Consider the following 24,814-nt stretch of genomic DNA (forward strand, 5'->3'; position numbering starts at 1 on the left):
GCAGAGAAGAAGGAACAACTCTGAGTACCTTACTTATTCTTCCTCTCAGGCACTGCTCACATGCAGAGTTGGACAGTCAACACCAGTGTTTTTTTTTGCAGGGTGAGGAGCAGAGAAAGATGCATGATGGGGCAATAAAACATTCCTGCAAATGTCTGAACAGGCCCATTTAGAACAACAGAGGGAGAGATGATAGGTGTAGTATTGGAGTATCATAGCAGCCTGGGCCTGCATGAACATGATGTAGACTAGAAATGAACCAAATAAACACATTGTTTTGATTCAGACAAGAGGATACAGGTCTTCTCTCTGTTTTTTATTTATTTGAGAAAATTGAGTTTTATACCTTTCAGGTGTTTTAAACTTTAAACTTGTGTACAATTATCTGATGAAGATACTTGACGGTGTAAGATATGGAATTCGGGATTGTGATGGCCTCTCATCAGCTCTCAACATGGTAGGTCACAGCTATCATTGCTAACAGTGCAAAGAACTGCAAAAGGGCAGATCAAAGTGTTGTCCGGAGGAGCAACCGTCGTGAGAAATACCCGCTGGCAACCAGGGGGTCCCGTCCATGCCCACATATTTTGCATACTGGCTACAACGCTGTCGGTCGGGATGGTGTTATCAGCTGTAACCGCTGTATGAGCACAGTGCAGAGTGCATGTGAGCTAACCAGTGAGGCGTGCTCACATGCACTAAAAGGCAATGCATCAGTGGATGTAGTACGCAAAGGAAACAAGACATGGAGCCATACAGAGCACAGTGTTAGGCTCATACTGGTTGCACACCAGGGTTGACTGGCTGACAGAGGGCTGTTGTTCGAGTGGCGGGTCAGTCACAAACTGAACAACGTTTGATATTTGTATTAATGTATTGATTTTATTAATTTGCAAGACCTTTATAAGACCTATGTTGTTTTTCTAATGACATATCTATACAATTAATATATTAATGCATTGATGACATATCCAAAGCTTTCCAGATCATCTATAACATCATTAGATAACAGATTTTAATCACAGATTAATCATCTTCGAAATGTTTCATCATTAATAAGTGACTGATACTGTCAGGACCTTCCCGACAGTAGAAGCCCCTCAGATTAGACTATTAACTAACTATCTGATTAACGGGATGCTGAAAGTCTTATACAAAAATAATATCACATTTTATCTTTATACTGCAGCCCTAAATACATTTTATACAATTCAATATTGAAAATATAATATTTTGCATAATAGATATATTTAAAATGTACTATATTATCACAGTTAGTGTACATTCATTCTCATTCAGAGCGGCTACATAAACAACGTCGCTAGTAAACTGGTCTAGGATTTGGTGCAGCGCAGGAAGTAGCTGTTCCTCAGCACACGGTACAATCTCCCAGTCCTCAGGCTGTACTCAAACATGTAGGGTCCACTGTAGATGTAAGTAAAACCTGCAAAACCCAGATTCACTCAATGTTAGTTTATTTGCTAGTTATAGGAACGTTTAATATTTCGGAAAAACGCTTAATCCCTTTCTTGCCAAGAATTAGATGACAAGATTGATAACACTGTCATGTTTGTCAATTAAATATGAGGCTGGAACCAGGTGGTGGTTAGCTTAGCTTAGCATAAAGGCAGGTCAGAAGGAAAACAGCTGCATGTTTAACAGACAGATGTGATTTGAAAGCTGTATGGATCCTTCATGTAACTCTCAGAAAGAAAGCTAATTGACCCCAAATGTCACTTTTATTTTAGAGGCTAAAAAGATTGAAGGATGATTCATTCATTCTTCAAAAAAGCAAAGAACATCTCATTTCAGTTTTGACTTGGAAAACTCAGGTCAGCTTTGAATGCTACTCACCTCTGTACTGGAAAGCTGCAGCCACCTTGCTGGTCAGGCCGGAGAAGGTCTGTTGCACTTGCTTAGGGAGTCCCCGGCCCATGGTCTTTCTGGCCTCATCATAACTGAGAACACACAAGCAGGAATTATATATATTCAATAGGGGTAAAGAGTTAAGAATACTGAAAACAGAATTCTCTAAACACACCTGTAGTAATTGCTGCCCACAAAGAACAGAGTCTTGCCAGATTCCACGTCATAGAGCGCTGCATCGATTTTCTTAACTTTTCTTGGTAGACCAAAACTGGTAATTCTTTTAGGATAGCCACGAACAAGGTCATAGCCAGTGAAGGCCCAAACTCTACGACCTGAGGAAGGAAAATATATAATAAACGCAAATTTGACAGAGATAACCTTTGAAATGGTGTATTATTGAAGCCTCAGGTAGGTATTGAGAACACATAGTCTGCTAAAATGACATACCTTTAAAGAGAAAGATTATATCTGAGTGTCGGCTTTCATACGCAGCGTCGATGTTGGTGGGGGCATTGGGCCAGAAGTTTGTGATAAGACTTTGCTGAGGTGTCCTGCTCTGGGGGTAGCTCCGCCAGAACAAACTAAGAACACAAAAGGACATTTTGAACATAAGCCAGGCCACTTATGATGAGAAACCATCTTGATAGGCTTTGGACCTAGGGGTTTTGGTATGTCTGATACCTGTCCTTGAAGAAGAGCATCTCTCCTCGCAGGGTGGTGACAGCATCCAAGACCATGCTGGAATCACAGGCATCAGGGGTGGTGGGGGGCTGAGGTTCATCGACAGAGGGATCCTTGTCAGTGTTTGGACCTGGAGCATAGACAAAATTAGTCCTCAAGTATTTAGAAAGCCCTGGATTGCAGTGCACCAAAACCCAAACGGTTGAGTAGCATCAACAAAGGTTGATTGTCAAAGAATTTGGCTACAAGCTATGTGTGCAAAACAGGCATATCGATGATCCAGCCAGTTGTTACGAACCATAGAGAGACTGGATGCCGTTGACATCATCCCGGGGCAGAACAAAGGTGTCAGGGTTTCTGTATGAGTAAATGGGGTACATGAGAGCACCAGCATCATCAGAGTGGGACAAACCCAGAGAGTGGCCGAACTCATGAGCAGCAACCATGAAGAGGACGTAGCCTGCAGCAGAAAACACACAGCTACAGGTTAGTTGTAATCATAGACTGTATATAAGCAGTGGACAAAGTCATCGTGACGTCACCCATTGGTTTTTGGATTACAGTTTGGAAGCTTAGAGTTAGGCATTTTGGCTGTCTCCATCTTGGCTGTCTCCATCTTGGCTTTTGGCCGTCGCAATCTGTTTTTTTGCTACCAGAAGCAACATGAGTGGGGGGAGCAAAGTATAATAAATGGACTGTACTTGTATAGCGCTTTTCTAGTCTTCCGACCACTCAAACGCTTTTACATTACATATCATTCACCCATTCATACACTGATGACAGGGGCTACCATGCAAGGTGCCACCTGCACATCAGGAGTCTAAGTCTAACTAACATTCATACAACATCCACACACCTAAGGCACAGCCTTCGGGAGCAACTCAGGGTTAAGTGTTTTGCCCAAGGACACATCGACATGGACTGCCGGAGAGCCGGGGATCGAACCGCCGATCCTCTGATTGGAGGACGACCCTGATCTCCACTGAGCCACAGTCGCCCAATATGTGTTTAGTTGACCAAATATTTTAATTAACTTAACTCGTGTAGTGAAAACACATTGTGAATGGGTTCAAATTGAAAAATAAGACACTGACAACTCCCAGACCAGCAACAACGTTGTTCAGAAGGTAGCTCCGCTCTAAAGCATACCCTGCTTGATGGTCTATTTGACTCTAAATGGACCATAATTTACTAAATCAACATCATGCTGTATTGGAGAAGACTTGGAACTAGAGATTGAGACCATAAACTCATGTTTACAATGTTTACTGAGTAAATAAATAAACAGAGAAGTAGAGTAATTTTCTTATAGACTTCTATACAACCAGAGAAGTCTCCCCCTGCTGGCCATTAGCATGATTAGACCGTGTCAAAACACACACTGACAGTAGTTAGTGGGTGAAAGAGACAATACACTGTGTATGAATAAAAAACTCACCTCTGCTTGAACGGAAAGTGAAGGTCTCATCATCATCAAAATGAGCATCTCCTCCAATGCCTGGTGCTGGGGCGAAGGCATGGGCAAGAGTGCCACCAGGGCCATCAAAGGGGTAATAATCACCATGTGCTGTTAAAAAGAACATACTCATGTCAGATTGAGCAAACAAGAACTTGTGCTATAAAATTTACTTTCTCCTGAACTTAAAGATTGTATCTTTAAGAAATGAAGCAAATCCCAACTGGGTATTTCATTGTTATTGTACCCCATGGCACAAGCTTCTCTGTGGGATACCAGCACAAACCTGAGCTAAGATAAAAATCAGTCTCTTATCCCTTAAAGATGGCTCAAAGATGGATGCAAGCTCTGGCATGCCACCTGAGGAATGACTATTGTCTCTTTGTTGTCTTGAGTAATATATACATTATGTAACTGCACTGGAACCATTGTCAGTAATGAAGGGACATGCCCCTCAAATATGCAGCTATAGCAGAGAAGTCAACAACCTCTCCAGGACATGCTGGAAGATAGATACCTCACACACCTAAGTCAGAATAACAAATGTGGTACATTATAGTTGTGCAACCTTCACACGTGTTGAAATTAACTCAGTGAGATATGCTTGGATCAAGAGTCAAATAACTGTGCAAGTACATTACCAGGTACTGTGCCAAAGTACATTTTTTAAGGTTCCTGCACTTTACTTTACCATTTCATGCTTCTTTATAGTTCTAGTTCAATTTTTTTATTTTTTTATTTTTCATAATATAATATCATATCATATAACATATTGTAACATAGGATAAAATAACATAACATAACATAATTTAATATAATAATCACAAAATAAAACATTTTCTGCCTCTCTGCATACATTTGATACTTTGGGTATATTTTGCTGATTATACTTCTGTACTCACTTAAGTAGCACTGCCTTGTGATGGAGTATTTTAGACTATGGTAGTCCTAATTTTACTTCATTAAAGGATCTGAGTACTGCTTCCACCACTAAAATTGGTCTGTACTCACATTTCCGGCCAAAGGAGATCATGATGTCAGCAGTGCCACTGTTGATCCTTGTGAATCTCAGAGGAGTGACTTTGGCCCAGACCTGCAGCGCTTTCTCTATGGAGTCATCTACCTCTGGTACAGACATGTCAGGTGTGTATTTCTCTATCCTGATGTGCAGAACAACAATCTAGAATATTATTAGTTAGACCTACTACAATCCCTCTGTCACACACTTTCTCTCTTCGGATCCCTCACCTGTAGGTCAGGCTGTTTTTTCCCCACTTCGGGCTTCTTGCGAACGTGGAGAAATGGCCAATGTTGCCGTCCGGAACGCCACAGCGGGGCTTCTTCATCATCGCCATGGTGTCAGCATCCAGGGTCCCGGTGATCTGGAGACCAAAGAATCTCTGCATCTCGCTCAGCTTTCTGGTCACTGGGCTGATCCCCCGTCTGATAGTGGGACCTGTCTCCTCTGTTAGGTTGTAGAATTTCTTCAGGTAGCTCTGTAAAAGAAGCCGAGAATTGATACTGTTTATTCAGTAATGAGTTTCAGAATTTGTGGAACAGAAAAAGTCCCTGAAATGCACATCTTGAACGCGTCTTAAATGCAAAGTAATGAATGCATACAAACCTCTGCATAACCTTCATCTTCCACAGTGACTTGTGAATCAGGCCCACAGTGGACTGCGACTGCCAGGCTCAGAATGATGCACAGACTGCAGGACCTCATGCTTCCTCGTTGAAGTGCGTCTCATGTTTCTGTTCTGGAGTCTGCTGTTATATAGGCTGACGAGTGGACGCCCTGAGGGGTAGGCATATTGAGTAATCCCTTCCTGAGTCAGTGACTCAAGAAGTGTTCCATTTATAGATAAGAGGGAGAAGATTGGCTTTGATTGCTCAGCCCCCAAAAAGATGACACATGACATGACCACACAAACCAAATGATTTTAAAATAACATATTTTAGGAACAAACTGGATGAATGAAGTAATGATAAGGAAGTGAGACTCATGTTGTCTTTTGACCAGTTCAGGTGGAGCCGACCAAGGGATTATGTTTGCTGATGCCTTCATCGGTTACTTAAATTCATATTCTGAGCGATATCCTCCGATTTTTTAATTGAGTCGGTCATGGATACACAGCTCTTTAATGGCAGCCTGTCTCCTCTTACCCTCAGGCTACTGTTGACACTGACAGGAAGATGTACTCTGTGAGGAAACACAGACATGCTGTGTCACGTCACAGGTCCTTCTGACAGGTAATGAAGTATTTGTAGATGTCACACGCTGTAAATAGTACAAATCCACAGCAGCTTCACAACAGCTTAACAACTGTAACAATCTGGTTTATAGTTATCAGTGCTGTAATGCATCCAAGATTATGTTCTTTATCACACAATGAAAATTTAAATGCATTTAAGTATCAATTTATGTAACATTTGTACTTTACTGTTAGTGGAAAACTACATTGTGGTTGCTGTTTCCTAACACTGGACACTGGGAGGAGCAGTACATGTTTTTGTTGTGCAACTTTTGCTTCAGGTATATCCACATAGTAAACGTAGACAGTGGGGATGAAGGTGTTGCAATAGGAAAGTAGCATCTATCTATCTTCCTATCTATCTTTCTATCTATGTATCTTTCTCTCTCTCTATCTATCCATAAAAATAAATATTATATATCAAATATTTATATATATAATATATATTTAATTAAAACAACATTTCTGTTTCCAGGAAAACTTGGTATCATCATTAGGGTTCATATAACAACACTGTATTACGACAGCAAATGCTGATGTTGCCACTGTTAATCACCTCCCTTCATTATTCATCAGTGAGCAGCTTAGTATTATTAGACATAATGTAGAGCAATGTGTTATTGATGTCACACGCTCAAACCAGAATCTCAGGCCACTTGGCTGCATTAACCTTATCTGAGTGAAATGACCATATTTAGTTCTGTTCAACACTCTATTTCAAAGTTTACTAAATCATATTTTATTGTTATTATTTCTGTATACTGTATATTGACCAAATGTTACTGTTTTGCATCACAAATTGCATAAGTATTAAACAAAGTCGTGAATGTAAACTCAGTTAAGGTTTAGTCACCATTGATAAAAAATGTGATGTACCAGTTAAAGTTGCAGCTAAAAACATGTTCAGGATAGGGCCAGCCTGCGACGGGAAGTCCTGACGGCCGAACCTGAGCTCTCAGCTTCAGGAGAGTAATGAAACTCTGGGCACACAACCCCAGGCCAGACAGAGAAGCACATAGGCCAGAGAAGAACCACAGGATTCAAGATTCACCTGAGGCAGTCTTCCCTTCCTGACACATTCGGCCAAGTCCTGTTTCAAAGACTTGACGATGCTCATCTGATTGGACAAGCCACTCCAGTCAACCCAAAGACCAATGCGAGGAACTTAGCAGCCTCTAGCGGTGCAGTCTGTGATCCCATCCACATGGACAGCTAACGAGTGCCCCAGTCATCTCGCTCACTAGACCCAAGTTCCTTATTTTCCAATAGTCTGTCTGGACGGGATTCCCACCCGAAGGGGGGTGTGGTTATTCCCAGGCCGTGAGTAGCATAAGTGGGTTTTAAAGCCCCATCCACTGGTGAGCAATACACCCCCCATTGCTCACACTTGTGCCTTGACTGGACCCAATCCCCATCACAAGGAAAGTCGTCCTCACCACTATGGTGACCAAAGCGACGATGGGGTTTCGCATGACTCGGACAGCCCTGGCCCTCTCTGAGCACAAGACCTATGCAGCCTTCAGATTGAGTCCAAAGCAAGGGACATAAAACGCTTTGACAATGTCACCATGCACTGCAGAACGAGTAACCTCAAAATGCAGGAGATTAGGATGTATGTCCAAATCCTGGGTATCAAGGCTTGGTAAAGTCCTCCTCACTGCTATGGGGACCTGCCTTACACGAAGGTAAATCCTAAACCACCCCAAGGCAGTGACTACCTCACCTTCCCAACAGAGCCAGGGGGAGATAGATAGATTACCAGAATCCAGAGTTAGGTAGGTTGTGATACAGCCACTAAATGTACCCTCCTTAACCCCTTTTTCCCTTGTTTTGCCCTATTTGTTACCCCCACATGCATGTACTTTTCAGCCCTTGGTTTGTCCTAAAGACTGCGGCCAGCACCCCACTCTTCAGACCAAAGGGGGGATGTTAGGACTTTAACATGTGTACCAAGAGAGGCCTATATGTAAAATGAAATCCTAAACTGTGAAAACCCCGCCAAGACCCGATCAGGCATTAAAACTCTCACCTGAGTGTGAGATTTGGTTTAAACCACAACACTAGAACCTCTTGGAAGAGCCCCACGGAACCCCAGGGACGAGCAACAGACTGTTTTTGTCTTCATGTACACACTTGGATCCTGAAGGAGAAAGGGATAACTTGCGTCTTGCTCCCCCACTTTAACCTGCAGAAGAAAGATTACAGAATTTTCGGATTCTTTAAGTCGACATCGCTGTTTTCCCCGCTGCTATACGCAGAGCAGTGCACCGTTTAACCCACAGCAGACAACTCCGCCAAACAAGTCAGAATAACCACACCCCGATTACTACGAAGCCATCTCAAGTCAGAGGCTACTGTCTGGGCAGAGATAGGTCATAGTGTGTTAGTTGGTTTGAGTTTAACTGTACTGTTACTGTGTTATAGTGTATTTTATGGAGCTCCGAGTCCAGTTCAGTGCTGTGTAATATAACTGTTGTGCTAGTTGCTGCTGTAATAGTGCTGTTCCACACTGCTGTGCTTTGTTGTGTTTAATTCAGCTACCGTGAGTTAAGTCGGTAAACTGTATCTTATCAGTTGAAAGACCAGTACTGTGGCTGCTGAATCTGAGTTCACCAGTTGGGTTCCTGTGTGATAAAGTTACAGTAACTGTACTTTACTGCGGCAGCGAGGAACCTCCTTGCTTTTCTTTGAATGTTTTCCTTTCTTTATTAGCTAACCCACAAACACACACACACACACACACACACACACATACGCCGTTGCGCTCATTTATAGAGAAGAGAAGAGAAGAGAAGAGAAGAGAAGAGAAAGAAGACAGGAGCACAGCTGTGAATCATGCTGAGTCAGGGGTTTTCCAGCTCCTATTAGAAAAGATAGAGACATGATTTGCCAGGAAGAGAGACACATGAAGAGGTCACCATTCCCAAATCAGAAAAGGTAGAGAGATATAATGTGAGGACTGTTGGCAATAAAAGAGACAGAGAAATGTTATTCAAGGAAATGGGGTTGTGATAAGGGAAAGCTTGGAACACCTGCAGATCAAAGGAAACGGAGGAAGAGTTTACAGATCAGAAGGTAGTGACACTATATAAGACAATGTAGAACAGAACAAATCAGTTCACTCTCTGGAGAGTCAACTCTGGTGGAATTCTTTGCTTGAAGAATTAACTCTATAGCCTCGAACTCTGTCTGTTTTCAGTGCTTTCTTCAAACATCATCAGGACTCCAATAGATATTTAGTATAGAACAAGTAAAGAGTTGGAGCAGTAATTCAGGCTACATCAACTGGCCCAGTGTGAACTTCTGTTATCTGACAATTCCCCCTTTAAATAATTGCGGCCACACCATCATTGTGGACTCTTGTGTGACGTGACCACTTTACGTGACTACGTCCACCATCTAGCTCTCCCTCTCTCTTTCCTCTCCCCTCCGCCATTTCAGAGTCTTGGGCGATGTAATCACTCACATGACTACGTTCGCCATCTTGCTCTCTCTCCCTCTCTCTACTTTTTCTCTCTCCTCACCCTCCTACACACACACACACACACACACACACACACACACACACACACACACACACACACACACACACACACACACACACACACACACACACACACACACACACACACATACTCACACATTCACACTCCTCTCACCATATGATTTCTTGTTGCTTATAGGTGATATGATTCTGTATAGCATTACAAGATGTTTCTGTTTCTTCCTTTTAATGTTGTTTTCAAAATGCATGTATAATGTATATATGAATCATTTTTTTCAGATTTCTATTGATGGAAAAATACTCTACACTACTGCACTACACAGCATTTGAATTGGCCAATATATTTCACCAACCAGAAGCAACTCTTTCCTTAATACACTTACAAATGCCTACAATGTCACAGAAAACAGGACATCTTCTTTGATCTGCATAATCATAATAAAATGAAAACTGTCATGACCATGGCCATGTCTCTGTTTATTCCTTGTGTTTCATGTGTTTTCCCTTGTTTGGTTATCTCTGTGTGTGTGTGTGTGTGTCTGTGAGGTGGGTGTGTCACCCCTCCCACTCTCTCACCACACTCTTCCCTCACTCACCTAATCACCTCATCAGCACAAGCATACTCACCTGCTCCAAGCCACACACCTGCCTTCTATCTACTCATCAACTCTGCAGTATTTAAACACCAGTCTCACACACACTCACTGCCAGATCGTTCTCCGCATTATGCCAGACCTTCCAGCGTTATCCCCCGGACTGATTTCCCGTTGCCGACCCTGCCTGTCTGGACTTACCTGCCTTGCCTGTGCCCCGGTCAACGACTCAGCCTTCTGTCCCCGACCCCGAGTTTAACCTCCGCTTCCTCTGATTTCTGTCTGCCTGATCCCCTGCCTGTTTCCCTCTGTGAGTCTTATCCTGCCTGTCTGTATGCTGAGTTCTCTGCTTTAAATAAAGCGCCAGAACTGTATCCGTCTCCTGGTCGTTCTGCTTTTTGGGTCCACACCACATTCCGTAACAGAAAACAGACTTAGAAATGTATTTAAACAACTTTTATTTGCCAATCATGGTGGAAATTTCACATTAGTTTTGTTTATTTATATTTGCATACATACTTTTATATGTCTTTCACGGTGGTGTACAAATCTGTTTAGACATGTGCAATTGTAACAATTTTAAATACATTTCAGTAACAAGTTCCAAAGTTAAACTACATAAAATTAAAACAGCAACAAGAATAACAATGGCAATAATTAAATTATGAATAAGACATAAATAATCTAAGATAGAGAAGAGTTAACTTAACTTTATAGAGTAGAATGATATAATAAAAAAGAAAAAAATCACATAAGGTGCAGCTGTTCTCAGGAATTATATACCCGTAAGTGTGTTACAATATAAAACATAAGATATTTTATCACATTGCCTTCATTCTCATTTAGAGCAGCTACATAAACAACGTAGCTAGTAAACTGGTCTAGAAGTTGGTGCAGCGCAGGAAGTAGCTGTTCCTCAGAACGCGGAACAACCTCCCAGTCCTCAGGCTGTACTCAAACATGTAGGGTCCACTGTAGATGTAAGTAAAACCTGCAGAACCCAGATTCACTCAATGTTAGTTTTTGTGCAAACTTTTTCTCATCTCAGTAACCTTGATTTGGAAAACCTTATATGCTACTCACCTCTGTACTGGAAAGCTGCAGTCACCTTGCTGGTCAGGCCGGAGAAGGTCTGATCTACCTGCTTTGGGAACCCCTGGTCCATCGTCTTTGTGGCCTCATCATAACTGAGGAATCACAGAAAAGAATTAGACTGATCTACCATATGTGAACCATCTTGTGAACCATCATGGGTCTCCTGAATTCATTTCACGACACGTAATTTGAACACACCTGTAGTAATTGTTGTCCACAAAGAACAGAGTCTTGCGGGATGCCACGTCAAAGAAGGCCGCATTAATTTTCTTCACACTTTTGGGCAGACCAAAACTGGAAATTGCTTTTGGATAGCCACCCACTAGATCATAGCCACTGAAAGCCCACACTTTCTGACCTGTACAGGAATGAACAAAAAACATTTATTAGTATCTGCATCTAAAGGTTAATCTTGAAAATGGTGTCTATTACAGCCTCAGGTAGGTATTGAGATCACATACCTTTAAAGAGAAACACTCTGTCTGAGATTTGGCTTTCATACGCAGCGTCGATGTTGGTGGGGGCATTGGGCCAGAAGTTTGTGATGAGACTTTGCTGAGGTGTGTTGCTCTGAGGGTAGCTCCGCCAGAACAAACTAAGAACACACAAGGACATTTAATGCATGAGTTACCGTGTGTGAAGACAAAACACCCTTAATGGACTTCAGCGTTCAGACATTTGAGCATTCTACTGTATGTCTACAATACCTGTCCTTGAAGAAGAGCATCTCTCCTCGCAGGGTGGCGACAGCATCCAAGACCATGTTGGAATCACAGGCATCAGGGGTGGTGGGAGGCTCAGGTTCATCTATAGAGGGATCCTTGTTTGGACCTGGAGGTTAAATCAAATCATAATCACATTACAAAGATGGCACTAACATATTTTTGTTCATATGCTATATGTGCAAAAAAGGCATATCGATGATTGTGCCAGTTGTTACGGACCATAGAGAGACTGGATGCCCTTGACATCATCCCGGGGCAGAACAAAGGTTTCAGGGTTTCTGTATGAGTAATTGGGGTACATGAGAGCACCAGCATCATCAGAGTGGGACAAACCCAGAGAGTGACCGAACTCATGGGCAGCAACCATGAAGAGGACGTAGCCTGCAGCGGAAAACACACAGCTACAGGTTAGTAACAGCTCCACTCTATGATTCAACAATGTCAAATACACCGACAGAAGTTAGTGGGTAGATGAGGAAAAAACTGACCGGTGTTTGAGCGGAAAGTGAAGGTCTCATCATCATCAAAATGAGCATCTCCTCCAATGCCTGGTGCTGGGGCGAAGGCATGGGCAAGAGTGCCATCAGGGCCATCAAAGGGGTAATAATCACCATGTGCTGTTAACAAGAACATACTCATGTCAGATTGAGCAAACACAATCCATTCACTGAATAAGTGTAAACCCAGCAAATCAGAGCTGGGTTTTAAAAACTATTGATCAGCTCTTCAGTGTGATTCAGGACACAGTTAATAAATAAAGTTAAACCAAAGACACTTAATGGGACGAAAAGTTTGTCTGTACTCACATAGGCGGCCAAAGGAGATCATGATGTCAGCAGTGCCACTGAAGATCCTTGTGAATCTCAGAGGAGTGACTTTGGCCCAGACCTGCAGCGCTTTCTCTATGGAGTCATCTACCTCTGGCACAGACATGTCAGGTGTGTAGTTCTCTATCCTGATGTGCAGAACAACAATCAAGAATATTATTAGTTAGACCTACTACAATCCCTCTGTCACACACTTTCTCTCTTCGGATCCCTCACCTGTAGGTCAGGCTGTTTTTTCCCCACTTCAGGCTTCCTGCGAACGTGGAGAAATGGCCAATGTTGCCGTCCGGAACGCCACAGCGGGGCTTCTTCATCATCGCCATGGTGTCAGCATCCAGGGTCCCGGTGATCTGGAGACCAAAGAATCTCTGCATCTCGCTCAGCTTTTTGGTCACTGGGCTGATCCCCCGTCTCACAGTGGGACCTGTCTCCTCTGTTAGGTTGTAGAATTTCTTCAGGTAGCTCTGCAAGAAAGAACAGGAGTTATACTTAAAAATGCATCAGCTGGATAATGTACATCATATACTCTATCTGGTGTCTGTTAATATGCAGAAAGCTATTTACAGGACATTTAAGAACGTTTAAGTATCCAAATACACTACAATGCAAAATAGTGAGAATGCATGCAGAAAAAACAAAGAAAGAATACATACCTCAGCAAAATCCTCATCTTGCACAGTAACCTGCGAAATTGGCACGCAGTAAACTGTGACTGCTAGGCTTAGTAGAATGCATAGATTGAAAATCTTCATGTTTCCTCGATAACAACTTGTGTTTCTGTGCAACAGCAGGTAGTCGTTTTATAGGCAGAGAACAGGGCGTGTTGAGCAACTACGTCCTTGAGTCAGTGACTCAATACTCCTTTTATGGATAAGAGAGGAAGTTGTGCTCTGATTGTATACCAAACCAAAAAAATTCCCATACATTGCACTGTAATTATGACGAAACAAAACATTTGTCATATGTACCAGACTGTATCTGCAAATTTTTTATTAAATAATTAATATATAAATAAGCATGTCATGAATTTTTTTTTTTTTTTTATGTGTATTATTTTGCATCAGTTCTCAGTTATCCAATAGTTGTAAAAATTGACTCTCTATATATTTAAAAAATATATATTAAAAAACTGTAGATATAAACATTTAGAATTTGTTTGTGAATCCAGATCGGATTCATAAACAGTGCTTGCCATAGTGTATGTTTGACAATTCATTTTTGCAAACAAAGAGGTTTATGTTTTTTTTCACTCTTGGCCTCCATGCAAGTGTTTTTTATTTTATTTACCTGCCTTGATACTCTTTTCAGCCACAACGTACATGGTAAACCAAAGTGTCTGCTTTGCCTAATGAAACCTGAAGTCGATGATGAGAAAATAACAAAGCCAGTGACAGCAAGCCATTACTCATACAGGAAATGTGAAATTTGTCATTACATCAAAACCTAAGTAAGTGGTATAATGTGCATCAGTTCTCAGTTATCCAATAGTTGTAAAAATTGACTCTATATATATTTAAAAAATATATATTAAAAAACTGTAGATATAAACATTTAGAATTTGTTTGTGAATCCAGATCGGATTCATAAACAGTGCTTGCCATAGTGTATGTTTGACAATTCATTTTTGTATTTTCTGATGGTGTTTCTGAGTGCCCTGAGATGCTCTGAGCTTTGGCTGACAAACTCTTTCCAGTTCTTGTTGCTTCTTTAAGACAGTGTGAACAAACACAGACAAGTTGAGTCATGTCATGATGCTGAGTTGCCCTACATTATAAAATTTTAAGTTTTGACAGGTCACGGTGTACAATTAGTCATTAATTAATCTGTGTTTAATCAGATTAAACATTAAGTTAGTTTATTCTTTTACATGTTAATGGCTTTTGTACTACATAGAAGAATGGTTAAAGGGAGGAGCCTTGTGAGTCAACTAAAGGTGGTTATTTTCCATCCAGATGTGTCTGTAATGATCTACGACGACGTTGGTCATCAGTGTAAGTGGAAAGCTCCATTTTGGACACTGTTACCTAATATTGCACACAGAGGAGACAGTAGTGTCTCATGCAGTTTACTTCTCAGGTAGATTGATGAACACCAGTACATGTAGAAACTCAGAGTGGGAATGTATTTCAATAAATGAGCCCAAATTCACATTTTATAGATATGTATAATGGGTCAACAGAAATACATTTTTATTTTTTTGAGTAACTTTAGAAGAAATGCAGATGTCATACTAAATCTTAAAACACACAGTTCCAGCAGCAACATTACAATGAAACAAATGCATTTGTAACATCAACCGTAATATCAAACACAGCTAAAAAAAAAAAACGTACTTTGATACAAGGTAGTAATGCCAGTATTACAACATTGTAATACACATTAATAGTGTAACTCTTTTAACCACTTCCCTGTATCATTCATCACTTCCCAATTTGGTATTAGAAACATTGTGGTTATGGCTGAATATATGAGCAACGTAACACTTTGTGTTTACACACACAGGAAATACACAGTACCATTGCGTCAAGCTTCATGGAACGCCTTTCCTTCATTATCTCCTCTCTGTCTGTATTTCATTGTTGTCGTTCTTCTTGCATTCCAGCAGGTCATTAGTGGGGCTGGTGGACACAACATGTTTGGAGTTGGGATCAAATTTGTAGTGGATGTTTCCCCTGAAGAAATGCACCAGTCCTGTCAGGAATGAAGATTCATTATTGTGATACATGAAATGCACATATTTGAGCTCAGTGCTCAAAATACACAGGGTCATTGGTGATGCATCAATCTGATTTGGACTATTACCAGCATGGATTATGACTTTTTTAATTTGATCATATTAGCCTGACCAGCCGCATCAAACTGTTTACTGAAATGATGTTATGAAATTGTAACAATAACATTTCATTAACTGTCGAGTTAACTGTTGAGAACAATCTCATTAAAAGCCTAAAAAGATGGTGTATAAATGTCTCCTTTTAATTTAAGCTGTTTCATTTATTGAAATTGTCTGTACACCTCGAATCAATCAATAAATCAAATGCTCTGACATAAGAAAAAATGTCAGAGCATTAAAATGTATCTGTGGCTGTCTAGGAATGTAATAAACCTGTCCAATCACTTTATTCAGCCAGAATGAAATGATTAGATGGCTACCTGCCTGTCTACCTTGTCCAATCATTGAACATCCCAGTATTCCACAAGCCGCTAGCTAGACAGCTGTGAAAACTAACAAGAGCTATGTTTGTTTATTACATTCATAATGATAAATTGGGGTTTAGTGGCTTTGAAGGGAGGCCTGAAGGGAGGCCTGAAGGGAGGCCTGAAGGGAGGCCTGAAGGGACGGGCTGTCATTGTTCGCGACTTGGCTACTTTCTCACTAGATTTAGCAACAACACTGGGCTGGGTTTTTAGGTTGCGTCATCTTTTAAATCTAGCTTACTCTCCTTTGTGACCTACCCAAGCTTTAAGAGATGATGTTTTCATCTGATATCTAATAAACTGGCACCCTTAAAATCTAGTGCAAGAGATTTAGTTCTGTAGTTATCTTTGATCATATTCTGACCTTTGATTATCAGGTTAATAAGCTAATTCAGTACTGTTTTTATTCATGTAATTTGTTTAAAAAATCAGGTCATTTTTTAAATCATTATCTGACTTGGAGAAAGTTATCCATGCTTTTGTGTTCTCCAGAGTTGATCATTATAACTCGATAACAACTACACAGGGAGGTTCTTTCACAACCTCCCTGTGTAGCAAAGCCTACAAGTTACAAAATACATCAGCCAGTCTGTTAACTAGAGCAATAAAAGAGAAGTTACGAACAACCATAATTTAGCCTCTTTATATTAGCTTCCAGTTTATATATTTTCCATTTTTGCAAACAAAGAGGTTTATGTTTTTTTTCACTCTTGGCCTCCATGCAAGTGTTTTTTATTTTATTTACCTGCCTTGATACTCTTTTCAGCCACAACGTAATTAGGCAGATGAAAAAATCCACCCATTGTCTCTCTGAAATTAACTACAGTTTTTTTGATCATCACATTAATTTGATGAAAGCATTTTGTTAAATGTGCAGGGCCTTTCATGAAATTGAAGACGGAAAAGAAAGGTGATGTAACTACCCTCATAGAAGACAGCTGCATCTATGGGAGTTGGAATCCCCGGCCATTGCTGCTCTATAAGTGTTGCTGATCCTTCCATCGTCATTTGCTCCTCATTGAACCTATATATTGTACACAGAGAAAACATGGTAAAGCTTTGTCTCTATGTTTTCCTGTTACGACCGTACATGGTAAACCAAAGTGTCTGCTTTGCCTAATGAAACCTGAAGTCGATGATGAGAAAATAACAAAGCCAGTGACAGCAAGCCATTACTCATACAGGAAATGTGACATTTGTCATTACATCAAAACCTAAGTAAGTGGTATAATGTGCTCATCAACAGACAGTTGTCAAGAGTCACTGTATCTCCATCAAACTGGTTACTATGTCGAGCAGGGCCACTGACCAGCATCTCAGTTTGATCTGAGTATAAGAGCAGAAGATTACGTGATGTCAGGTCTCGTTTACTGTATGCACAAAACTGGCATTATTGTTAAAGTTAATGCCTCATTAATTACATGGAATTCATTTTAATAGTGCACCTGACGATGTTTTAAAAAAATTGTTTATGTCCAATCGTAATAGAGTGCTGCTGGACTGAGTCCCAAAACTTTCAAATGAGTCAGAATTTTCCCACTTCCCGTTCCTTCGTCTCAAAGTCAATGGGGTTTTTTAATGGGTTTTTGGTTACATGGCTGAAATAAGATTTTAACATTTGGTTCTATGATGGAATTATGATGCTTTTACGTTTCTTAAATTAGGTAGTTTCTAACAATTGGCTAATGAGACCTAAACGTCATCACGCCGAACATTAGCCCGCCTTTGGCTTAATGGAATTGATGTGAAGTCATGTGGTGTAGTTCGCTCATAACCTAACATTACCTTTTTTCTTTAGACCATGAATGACCAAATAAGCTCTTCACACCCAGATCTTTTTTACCCAAATTACTGATAGCAGGGCACCATTCAAGGCTCACAGAACACATTCACGGGTACAAGCAGCAGGCGGTTAGCTTAGGAAGTTGTTTTGGGAAACTGTATAGGATCTTAAATACCTCCAACACTTATGTCCAGTGAAGAACATAGTGTATCTGTCCTTTCTGAAGTGAAGAACAGCATCTACAGATTTTATTCTGGAGGGGAAACCAAAGTCCGATATGTTTCTTGGAAAACCTTCCTCAAGTCTTAACTGCCTCATCACCCAGTATTGATGACCTGAAACAAAATCACTGCTGTCACAGATTTACAGATACAGTGTATTTAATATCAATCATTCGGGTATACCCGCTTTTTTAATTTGAAAAGTAAATTAAAGTGCACAGCTGGAGGTGCTCTTTTAGGATATTACTTTATTTTACCTTTGAAAAACAAATTTACATTCCTCTCCACATTCTGATAGACAGCATCCAAGTACGGAGGTACACTGTCTGGCCACAGACTGCTAATCAGGGTGATTCTTGTTTCATCAAATTGAGGATGTTTACGCCACATAAATCTGAAAAGGCATAAAGTTATCTCAAACCTTTTAATTATTATTTTATCCAGTATGCAAGGAGACACCAGATGAGAAGCAAGTCTGTTTGTCACCACTCAAGATGTAGATATATTTGGGCAGTTTACGTACCTGTCTTTGAAAAACAGGACCTCCTGTTGTAATTCTGTTACAGCGTCAAAGGACAAATCTGGATCACATTTGTCAGGAGTTCTTGGAGGTGGTTTTTTTGAAGATATTGAAGCAAAATTGGAACTGATACCTGCAGGCAACAGAAGTTAATAGTTCAAGTGACGGCATTGACAGAAACAAACAAACCTGCCCCTGCAAATGTAACAAATCACGTCCAAGACAAAATCACAGAAATCGGCAGGGATTATAATATGTATGCATGTGTTATAAAGCTAAAATGGTAATTTACATTAGCAGAATGTATGTTATCTTATATACCATATCTTATTATTTAAAGACTAATTGTTTGTTTACAAATGGTAACCATGTGCATGTAACTAAACTGACATGTAAATATTTCCCACACAAAATCTATCCAATATACATGTTTGATTTAATTGAATACACTTTCAGGTTAGAGCCCTGCCATAGTCTGGCGAGCTGTCCAGGGTGAACCCTGCCTTCAACCAATGTCAGCAATGGGATCGGCTCCAGCCCCCCGTGACCCTGAACAGGATAAGCGGTTGAAGATAACAGATGGATGGATGGACTTTCAGGTTGGCATCAGAGCTAAAGTTTTGAATCTAGCATGTTATACAGTATCTCACAATGCAGTCAGAGTGTTTGACATGTTTTACATTTTCTATTTGTCTACTTTGGAGAAGAATAAGCAAACTTTCCGAATGCATCAGTGAAATGATGCGTCATCTGAACTTACCATAAAGCCGTTGGACATCTTTCACATCCCGGAACGAGAGCTGAAGTTCGTAATTGGGGGCAAAGTTGTATGATGGGTACATGACAGCGCCAGGATCAGATGAATGGGGCAGGCCAAGTGCATGGCCAAATTCATGGGCTGCTACAGCAAATAGGTTGAAACCTGGAGCAGGAACACAAGCATTGTGAGGGTTTTGTGGCTAAGAAATGTTGTAAAGCTGCAAAAAAACTGTCAGTGTGAGAGCAAAAGGACTTCTTCAAAGAGAAAGCAGGTAATCAGTATACCTGTGGTGCTACGAATCAACCTGATTCAGACTTGTCATACCCTCACCATCTGAGGCAATATCTTCCAAAGATGTTTGTATAATACTAATTGGGGCAAATGGTGTGGTCACTTTCCATTTCACATTCAATTTAGCAGTGAAATATTGCCGTTGTTTGCACTGTTAGTGCTGTTAGCATCGTAGCTTCTAGCTGCCGGCGCAGCCCTCGCCATGTTGAGGCAATTCCTCAATCATAGATATGTTCGACTCTTCTTTTTTTTACTTTAGCTTGTAAATGTGGATTGAACAATGTAATGGCTGTAGAATAATGACACCATCTGCGTTTAGATTGTGTCCTATCAACCTCACTGACAATATGTAATTCTATCTGCCACCGGGTATGATCACCTGGGAAAATGAAGGCTCCATTTACAGTACAAGGAAGTGCTTCACCCATGTGCAACGAAAACAGGAAGAGGATAGCGCTTTTAATTTCGTTATTTTTTTTATGTGTGAGATTTCTTAATCTGGTACCATACCAGTAGAATTGAAGCTCCAGTCCTCATCGGCATCAAAGTGCACGTCTCCACCAATACCCAACCCAGGCAAAAAGGCGTGAGCCAGGATTCCACCTGTGCCATCAAAAGGTGAGCCGTCTTCATGGTCTGCAAGAGAGTGTGCAGTTTACCATTATATTCACCAAATCTTTTATGCCATGTGTCCCTTTAAAGCTCACCACCAGTGTGGAAGGAGATTACGATGTCAGCCTCTTTTCTGCTCCGTTTGCGAAATTTCATTGGTGTAACGTTGGACCAGAGCTTCCACGCCGCCCTGAAGATTTTGTGAACCTTTGAGATTGGGATGGGGAGGTTGTAACCAGCAATCCTGAGAATAGAAGAAAGATTTTCCCACTACTTCATTTAATTTAATTCATCTTTACTAATCTGACACGTTTGGTGCTTTTGTTCTTACAAATACACACTTTTTTATTGGCTGTTACATGAAGGAGGGCAGAATAAACTTTTGGCATGCTAGTGGCATGGGTCTATGGATGGCAATGTCCGTTGGTCAGTCAGTCGGTCCACCACTTTGGTGCAGACAGAAATATCTCAACAACTATTGCACGGATTGCCATAAAACTTGTTGAAACTTTGGCATTGTGCGTTCCCGCAAACCACGGGATACGTTGAATGTCAATGTTTCTGAAAGTTTCATAGATACAGTTCATATCAGCTTGCTTGCAGAAACACCACATGGTTAATGTTGTGAAACAATTGGTTAGGTTAGGCAACACAACTACAAAGTTACAGTTAGAAAAATGACCGTAACAACATAATAAGCATAAATACACCAACTGCCCCTAGCGGACTATCATATGTAATGAAACGTAACAAGCATAAAGTCAGCGTTTGGTTTTGGTTTTAAACGGGAACCGAACAGAAGTCTCATGGGAAAAACTCCCATGTTAACCAACCAACCCTCCTACCAGCCCTTAGTGGACTTTCTTACTTTTTATAGTGATTACTATATAAGGAAGCTTTTATAGAACATTACTTTGAATAAAGGCCGCTACATATACTGTGTGAACAAGTTCTGCCTGTTCCTCATAATACATCACTTACTCTGATCAGTGCAAAAAGAAAATTCATAGTATTAATGCTTTGTGGAAACGTACAATGGCAAAAAAAAATCCTGGCAACTGGGCGTCCTCAAAGGATGATAACTTCATTGATTCTCTAACTTTTCCTCCACCATCAGATTCATCAGATACACATTTTTGATTTTGAGTGAAATGTCAACAACCATTGGATGGATGCCAAATCAATATTGAATTTGGTACATAAATTCATGATGAATTGTTTTAAGCGCCATCATCAAGTGAAAATTTCAATTTATCCAATATTTTTTGGGGTAAGAAATAGCTGCAAAGTGAATTACATTCTCTCCAGCCTCAGCTGTGCTTTAAGTGCTAACGAGTAAATGTTAACAACTAATTATCTAAGAGCACCGCTCTGCCCAAGTAAAGCCTCACATGATGGGATGCCCTTTATTGTTGCAGTCATTTATGGGACATGATTGCTATTCAGTAGAATATCTAACCTGTAGCTGAGGGAGCTCTTCTTCCAGCGGATTGTCTCTCGGAATGGCTCCACGTCTGAAAGACCACAGCGCGGCCTTTTCATAACTGACAGAGTCTCATTGGTCAGCTCCCCAGTCGGATGCAGACCAAAGAAGCGCTGCATCCTCTGCACCTCGTCACAGAGTCCTGTAGTCCAATCAGCATTTACATCTGTGTCTGCAGTCCTCTTCTGTCTGTCTGACCTGGGCTTGTAGCCATAGAAGTGCCGTAGATATTCCTGAAAAAGATTATTCAGTCGGTATGCGAAAGAGTTCATTGCTGCAGTCGACTAAAAGGTAATGCATGTACGCTGAGAAGATATACACTATTCAAATGATAGACACTGTCTTATTTAATGTTTTCTTCTTTTTGTGCCCATAGGGTTTTGACAACCTATGAAGCAGAGAAAAACAACAATATACTGAAAACAATTGACGACTTTCTTTTTTTCTCCTCTCTAAATGTCACGCCAGCTAATGAGCAAAACAAATATTCAACTACTCCTGAAATGACTGACGTTTAAGTTCATAAACCAGGCCAGAGATCATGAAAGTGTTGTCATGGACCTACATTTAAACATCAAGTATAAAAGGACTTATGTCCCTGTCTGTATATACATATTGTACTGTTTATATCTTGCACTGCACTGTAGAATGTATTCTACGGATTGATTAGTCTGTATTAAAACTTATTATTTATCTTTTATGTGTTTTACATATAATTTCAAATCATATTTTCCCTTTTTATATTTATATTGTGTTTCTTTTATATATTTTCCTTATTTTTTTTGTGTTCTTTAAAGCACTTTGTTGTTGAAAGGTGCTATAAAAAACTTGCCTTAACTTGTCTTAAAGTTTTTACAGTAAACATTCCAAACATTTTCTCTAACCTTTAATGATAGAACAAATGTTGCTGTACCGTAATTTTACACATACAAACTATTGTAAGTATGTAATTGTAGGTTTCTGTGTTCGCATACAGACACTAGTCTCTCCATGGTCAGATAAATACTGCATCACATATAATGTGATGAATTTGTACATTAACTCACGGTTTAAAAAAGCAAAAAAACAACGCACAGCAGCAAGGGCGCAAAATGTTTACAAATAGTAATGTTTTATTAAGTATTATTATTAGAAGTCCACATACTGATGAATCCTTCTGTTTAAAGCTGATACATTTAGGTTCAGACAAAATATACTATATATAATTTGACTAATTTTGTTTATACAATGAATCAGTATAAAAGGGAAGATTTGCCACCTTTTATGTGGATTTCCAATCAGTGATGATGGTAAATGTAGTCAATTGAAACAAGAGACTCCTCAGTGCTTTATTGACTGAGAAAGCTGAGCTCTCCTGCTGCAAAATCTGTTCTTCAAGGTGCCGTTAAAAACAGAACTTCCTTGTTCTCTTCGCTTGTATTTCAAAATATGGCGTAAGAGGATGTTCTGGGTGAGGATACATGTTACTTTGGCTGACTCGGATATTAAGCCATATCTGCTGGAGCCGGAATATAAAGCCAAAGAGAGGACTCTCTCGGCACAGAAGCTTGCACGCAATGCATCCTGGTACATGTAGGCACTGCCAACACCACTCCCCAAGCAGGAAAACTCAGCTTTCTGGGTCAGTATTGCTGGACGAAGGAATTTGTTGCTTCAATTGTCTTCATTTACAATCAACACTTATTTGGACATCCACATGAAAGGTGGTGAATTTACTCTGTAAAGAACTAGCATTGGGAATCGTCAAATGATATCTTACTATAGGAATATACAAACAAATTTGGACAAAATGTATAAAATATAATAAAAGTGTTGAGTTGTATTCCTGGAAGTGTGGAGAGCGCATAGAAACAGCATCTACAAATTAAATTGACAAAAAATATTGAATGGAAACAATATGACCCAAATGTTTGATCTCAGTTAATAAAGCCATTATAGGGATTTACAAGAAAATTTGTAAATAAAACTAAGAAAAAATAAAAAAAATAAAGATTAAGGTCATTCCAACATCAAGCTGACATTAAACACAGGATTGGCAACCATGACATATATCTGACTTAGTGGGTGGCTGTGGCTGCTCACACATTATTACTGATTTTATCTCCTGACTTCAATACCTGTCATCACAAGATAACAGCTGACTTTGTTATACTGCCTCCTTGAGAAGTGAGTCGAGTCAGACTGACAGTGGAGCCAAGCGGCAGACACGTTATCAATGCATCACACGGAACTTCAGTTAAATGATCTAATTAAGTGCCATCATCAAAATCTTTCCTGTTATCGCTTCATGATAAAGAGCCTCAAGAAACAACTAATGGATATGTTAGAGGGTTAAACAGCACACAGCTGGAGACACATCCAATACAGAAATACATTTTCATCAAGACATTTAGATTCAGAAGTAATATGCTTGATTTGAATCTGATTTGCTCCACAATTAAACAAAAACAAATGAAAAACAGATGTGCAGTTATGAACAGCTCTCACTAGATATTGTGAGTACTTAGGAAATTAATTAATTAATTAATTAATTAACATGAGCTATTGTGTGTCTGTATGAGTTTTTCCTACTTTAGATGGTTGCTGTCATCTGATTGATACAACATAAGTTTTGGTTTACAAAAATGGCGGAATAATATGTCCTTATGTTACAAGCCACAAATTAAATGGCTTATATGGAATTCTTTCTTTAAACTTTTCTGTTAAATGTTAACACATACCGCCACATAAACATATGTTGCCATACATTTGTGGACCTGGGGAAAAGGATATTCTGCCTTATATAGTATTAACACAGGTCCTACCAACAAAGACGACATGTAAGAAGCTTTAAGGCAAATCCAGCACTTAGCTGAACTAACAAATCACACCCACACCTGATCAAAGCTCCACTCAGGTCAAGGTAGTGAAGCTATAGCACTCCCATAAATAAAACAACACAAT

The 24,814-nt window shown here is 40.1% G+C and overlaps 2 protein-coding genes across 3 annotated transcripts; both read right to left on the bottom strand.

The window, feature by feature from the left end:
* Positions 1-1,212: 1,212 nt before the first annotated feature.
* mmp13a (matrix metallopeptidase 13a) lies at positions 1,213-13,774 on the bottom strand. 2 transcript variants are annotated; one of them, XM_054626551.1, is made up of 10 exons: positions 13,657-13,766; positions 5,255-5,502; positions 5,018-5,166; positions 3,989-4,117; positions 2,849-3,010; positions 2,551-2,680; positions 2,317-2,450; positions 2,042-2,201; positions 1,855-1,958; positions 1,213-1,444 (listed from the first exon to the last, which is right to left on the bottom strand). In XM_054626551.1, the coding sequence occupies exons 1-10, from the start codon at positions 13,753-13,755 to the stop codon at positions 1,335-1,337; spliced, it is 1,425 nt and encodes a 474-aa protein (XP_054482526.1). In that variant the 5' UTR covers positions 13,756-13,766; the 3' UTR covers positions 1,213-1,334. The 2 variants fall into 2 exon arrangements, with proteins under 2 accessions (XP_054482526.1, XP_054482527.1); XM_054626552.1 differs by lacking the exons at positions 1,213-1,444; positions 1,855-1,958; positions 2,042-2,201; ... (4 more) ...; positions 5,018-5,166; positions 5,255-5,502 and adding exons at positions 10,804-11,347; positions 11,440-11,543; positions 11,650-11,809; ... (4 more) ...; positions 12,983-13,131; positions 13,220-13,467 and having other exon boundaries at positions 13,657-13,774.
* A 1,729-nt stretch (positions 13,775-15,503) lies between these two features.
* LOC129114048 (collagenase 3) lies at positions 15,504-21,990 on the bottom strand. The gene is made up of 9 exons (XM_054626554.1): positions 21,848-21,990; positions 20,484-20,632; positions 20,287-20,412; positions 19,486-19,647; positions 18,729-18,858; positions 18,463-18,599; positions 18,160-18,319; positions 17,125-17,225; positions 15,504-15,694 (listed from the first exon to the last, which is right to left on the bottom strand). The coding sequence occupies exons 1-9, from the start codon at positions 21,988-21,990 to the stop codon at positions 15,555-15,557; spliced, it is 1,248 nt and encodes a 415-aa protein (XP_054482529.1). The 3' UTR covers positions 15,504-15,554.
* Between the last annotated feature and the right edge of the window lie 2,824 nt (positions 21,991-24,814).

This window comes from Anoplopoma fimbria, chromosome 24, assembly GCF_027596085.1.
Source record: "Anoplopoma fimbria isolate UVic2021 breed Golden Eagle Sablefish chromosome 24, Afim_UVic_2022, whole genome shotgun sequence".
Classification (NCBI taxonomy): domain Eukaryota; kingdom Metazoa; phylum Chordata; class Actinopteri; order Perciformes; family Anoplopomatidae; genus Anoplopoma; species Anoplopoma fimbria.

Coding starts and splice junctions, on each gene's coding strand:
- mmp13a (XM_054626551.1), bottom strand. CDS start 13,755: ATGAAGATTTTCAATCTATGCATTCTACTAAGCCTAGCAGTCACAGTT. Junction 4,118..5,017: donor GATCTCCTTTGGCCGGAAAT/GTGAGTACAGAC, acceptor TCTTTTTAACAG/CACATGGTGATTATTACCCC. Junction 1,959..2,041: donor GTGGGCAGCAATTACTACAG/GTGTGTTTAGAG, acceptor GTGTGTTCTCAG/TTATGATGAGGCCAGAAAGA.
- LOC129114048 (XM_054626554.1), bottom strand. CDS start 21,990: ATGCAGCGCTTCTTTGGTCTGCATCCGACTGGGGAGCTGACCAATGAG. Junction 20,413..20,483: donor AATCTCCTTCCACACTGGTG/GTGAGCTTTAAA, acceptor ACTCTCTTGCAG/ACCATGAAGACGGCTCACCT. Junction 18,600..18,728: donor GTCCTGTTTTTCAAAGACAG/GTACGTAAACTG, acceptor ATGCCTTTTCAG/ATTTATGTGGCGTAAACATC.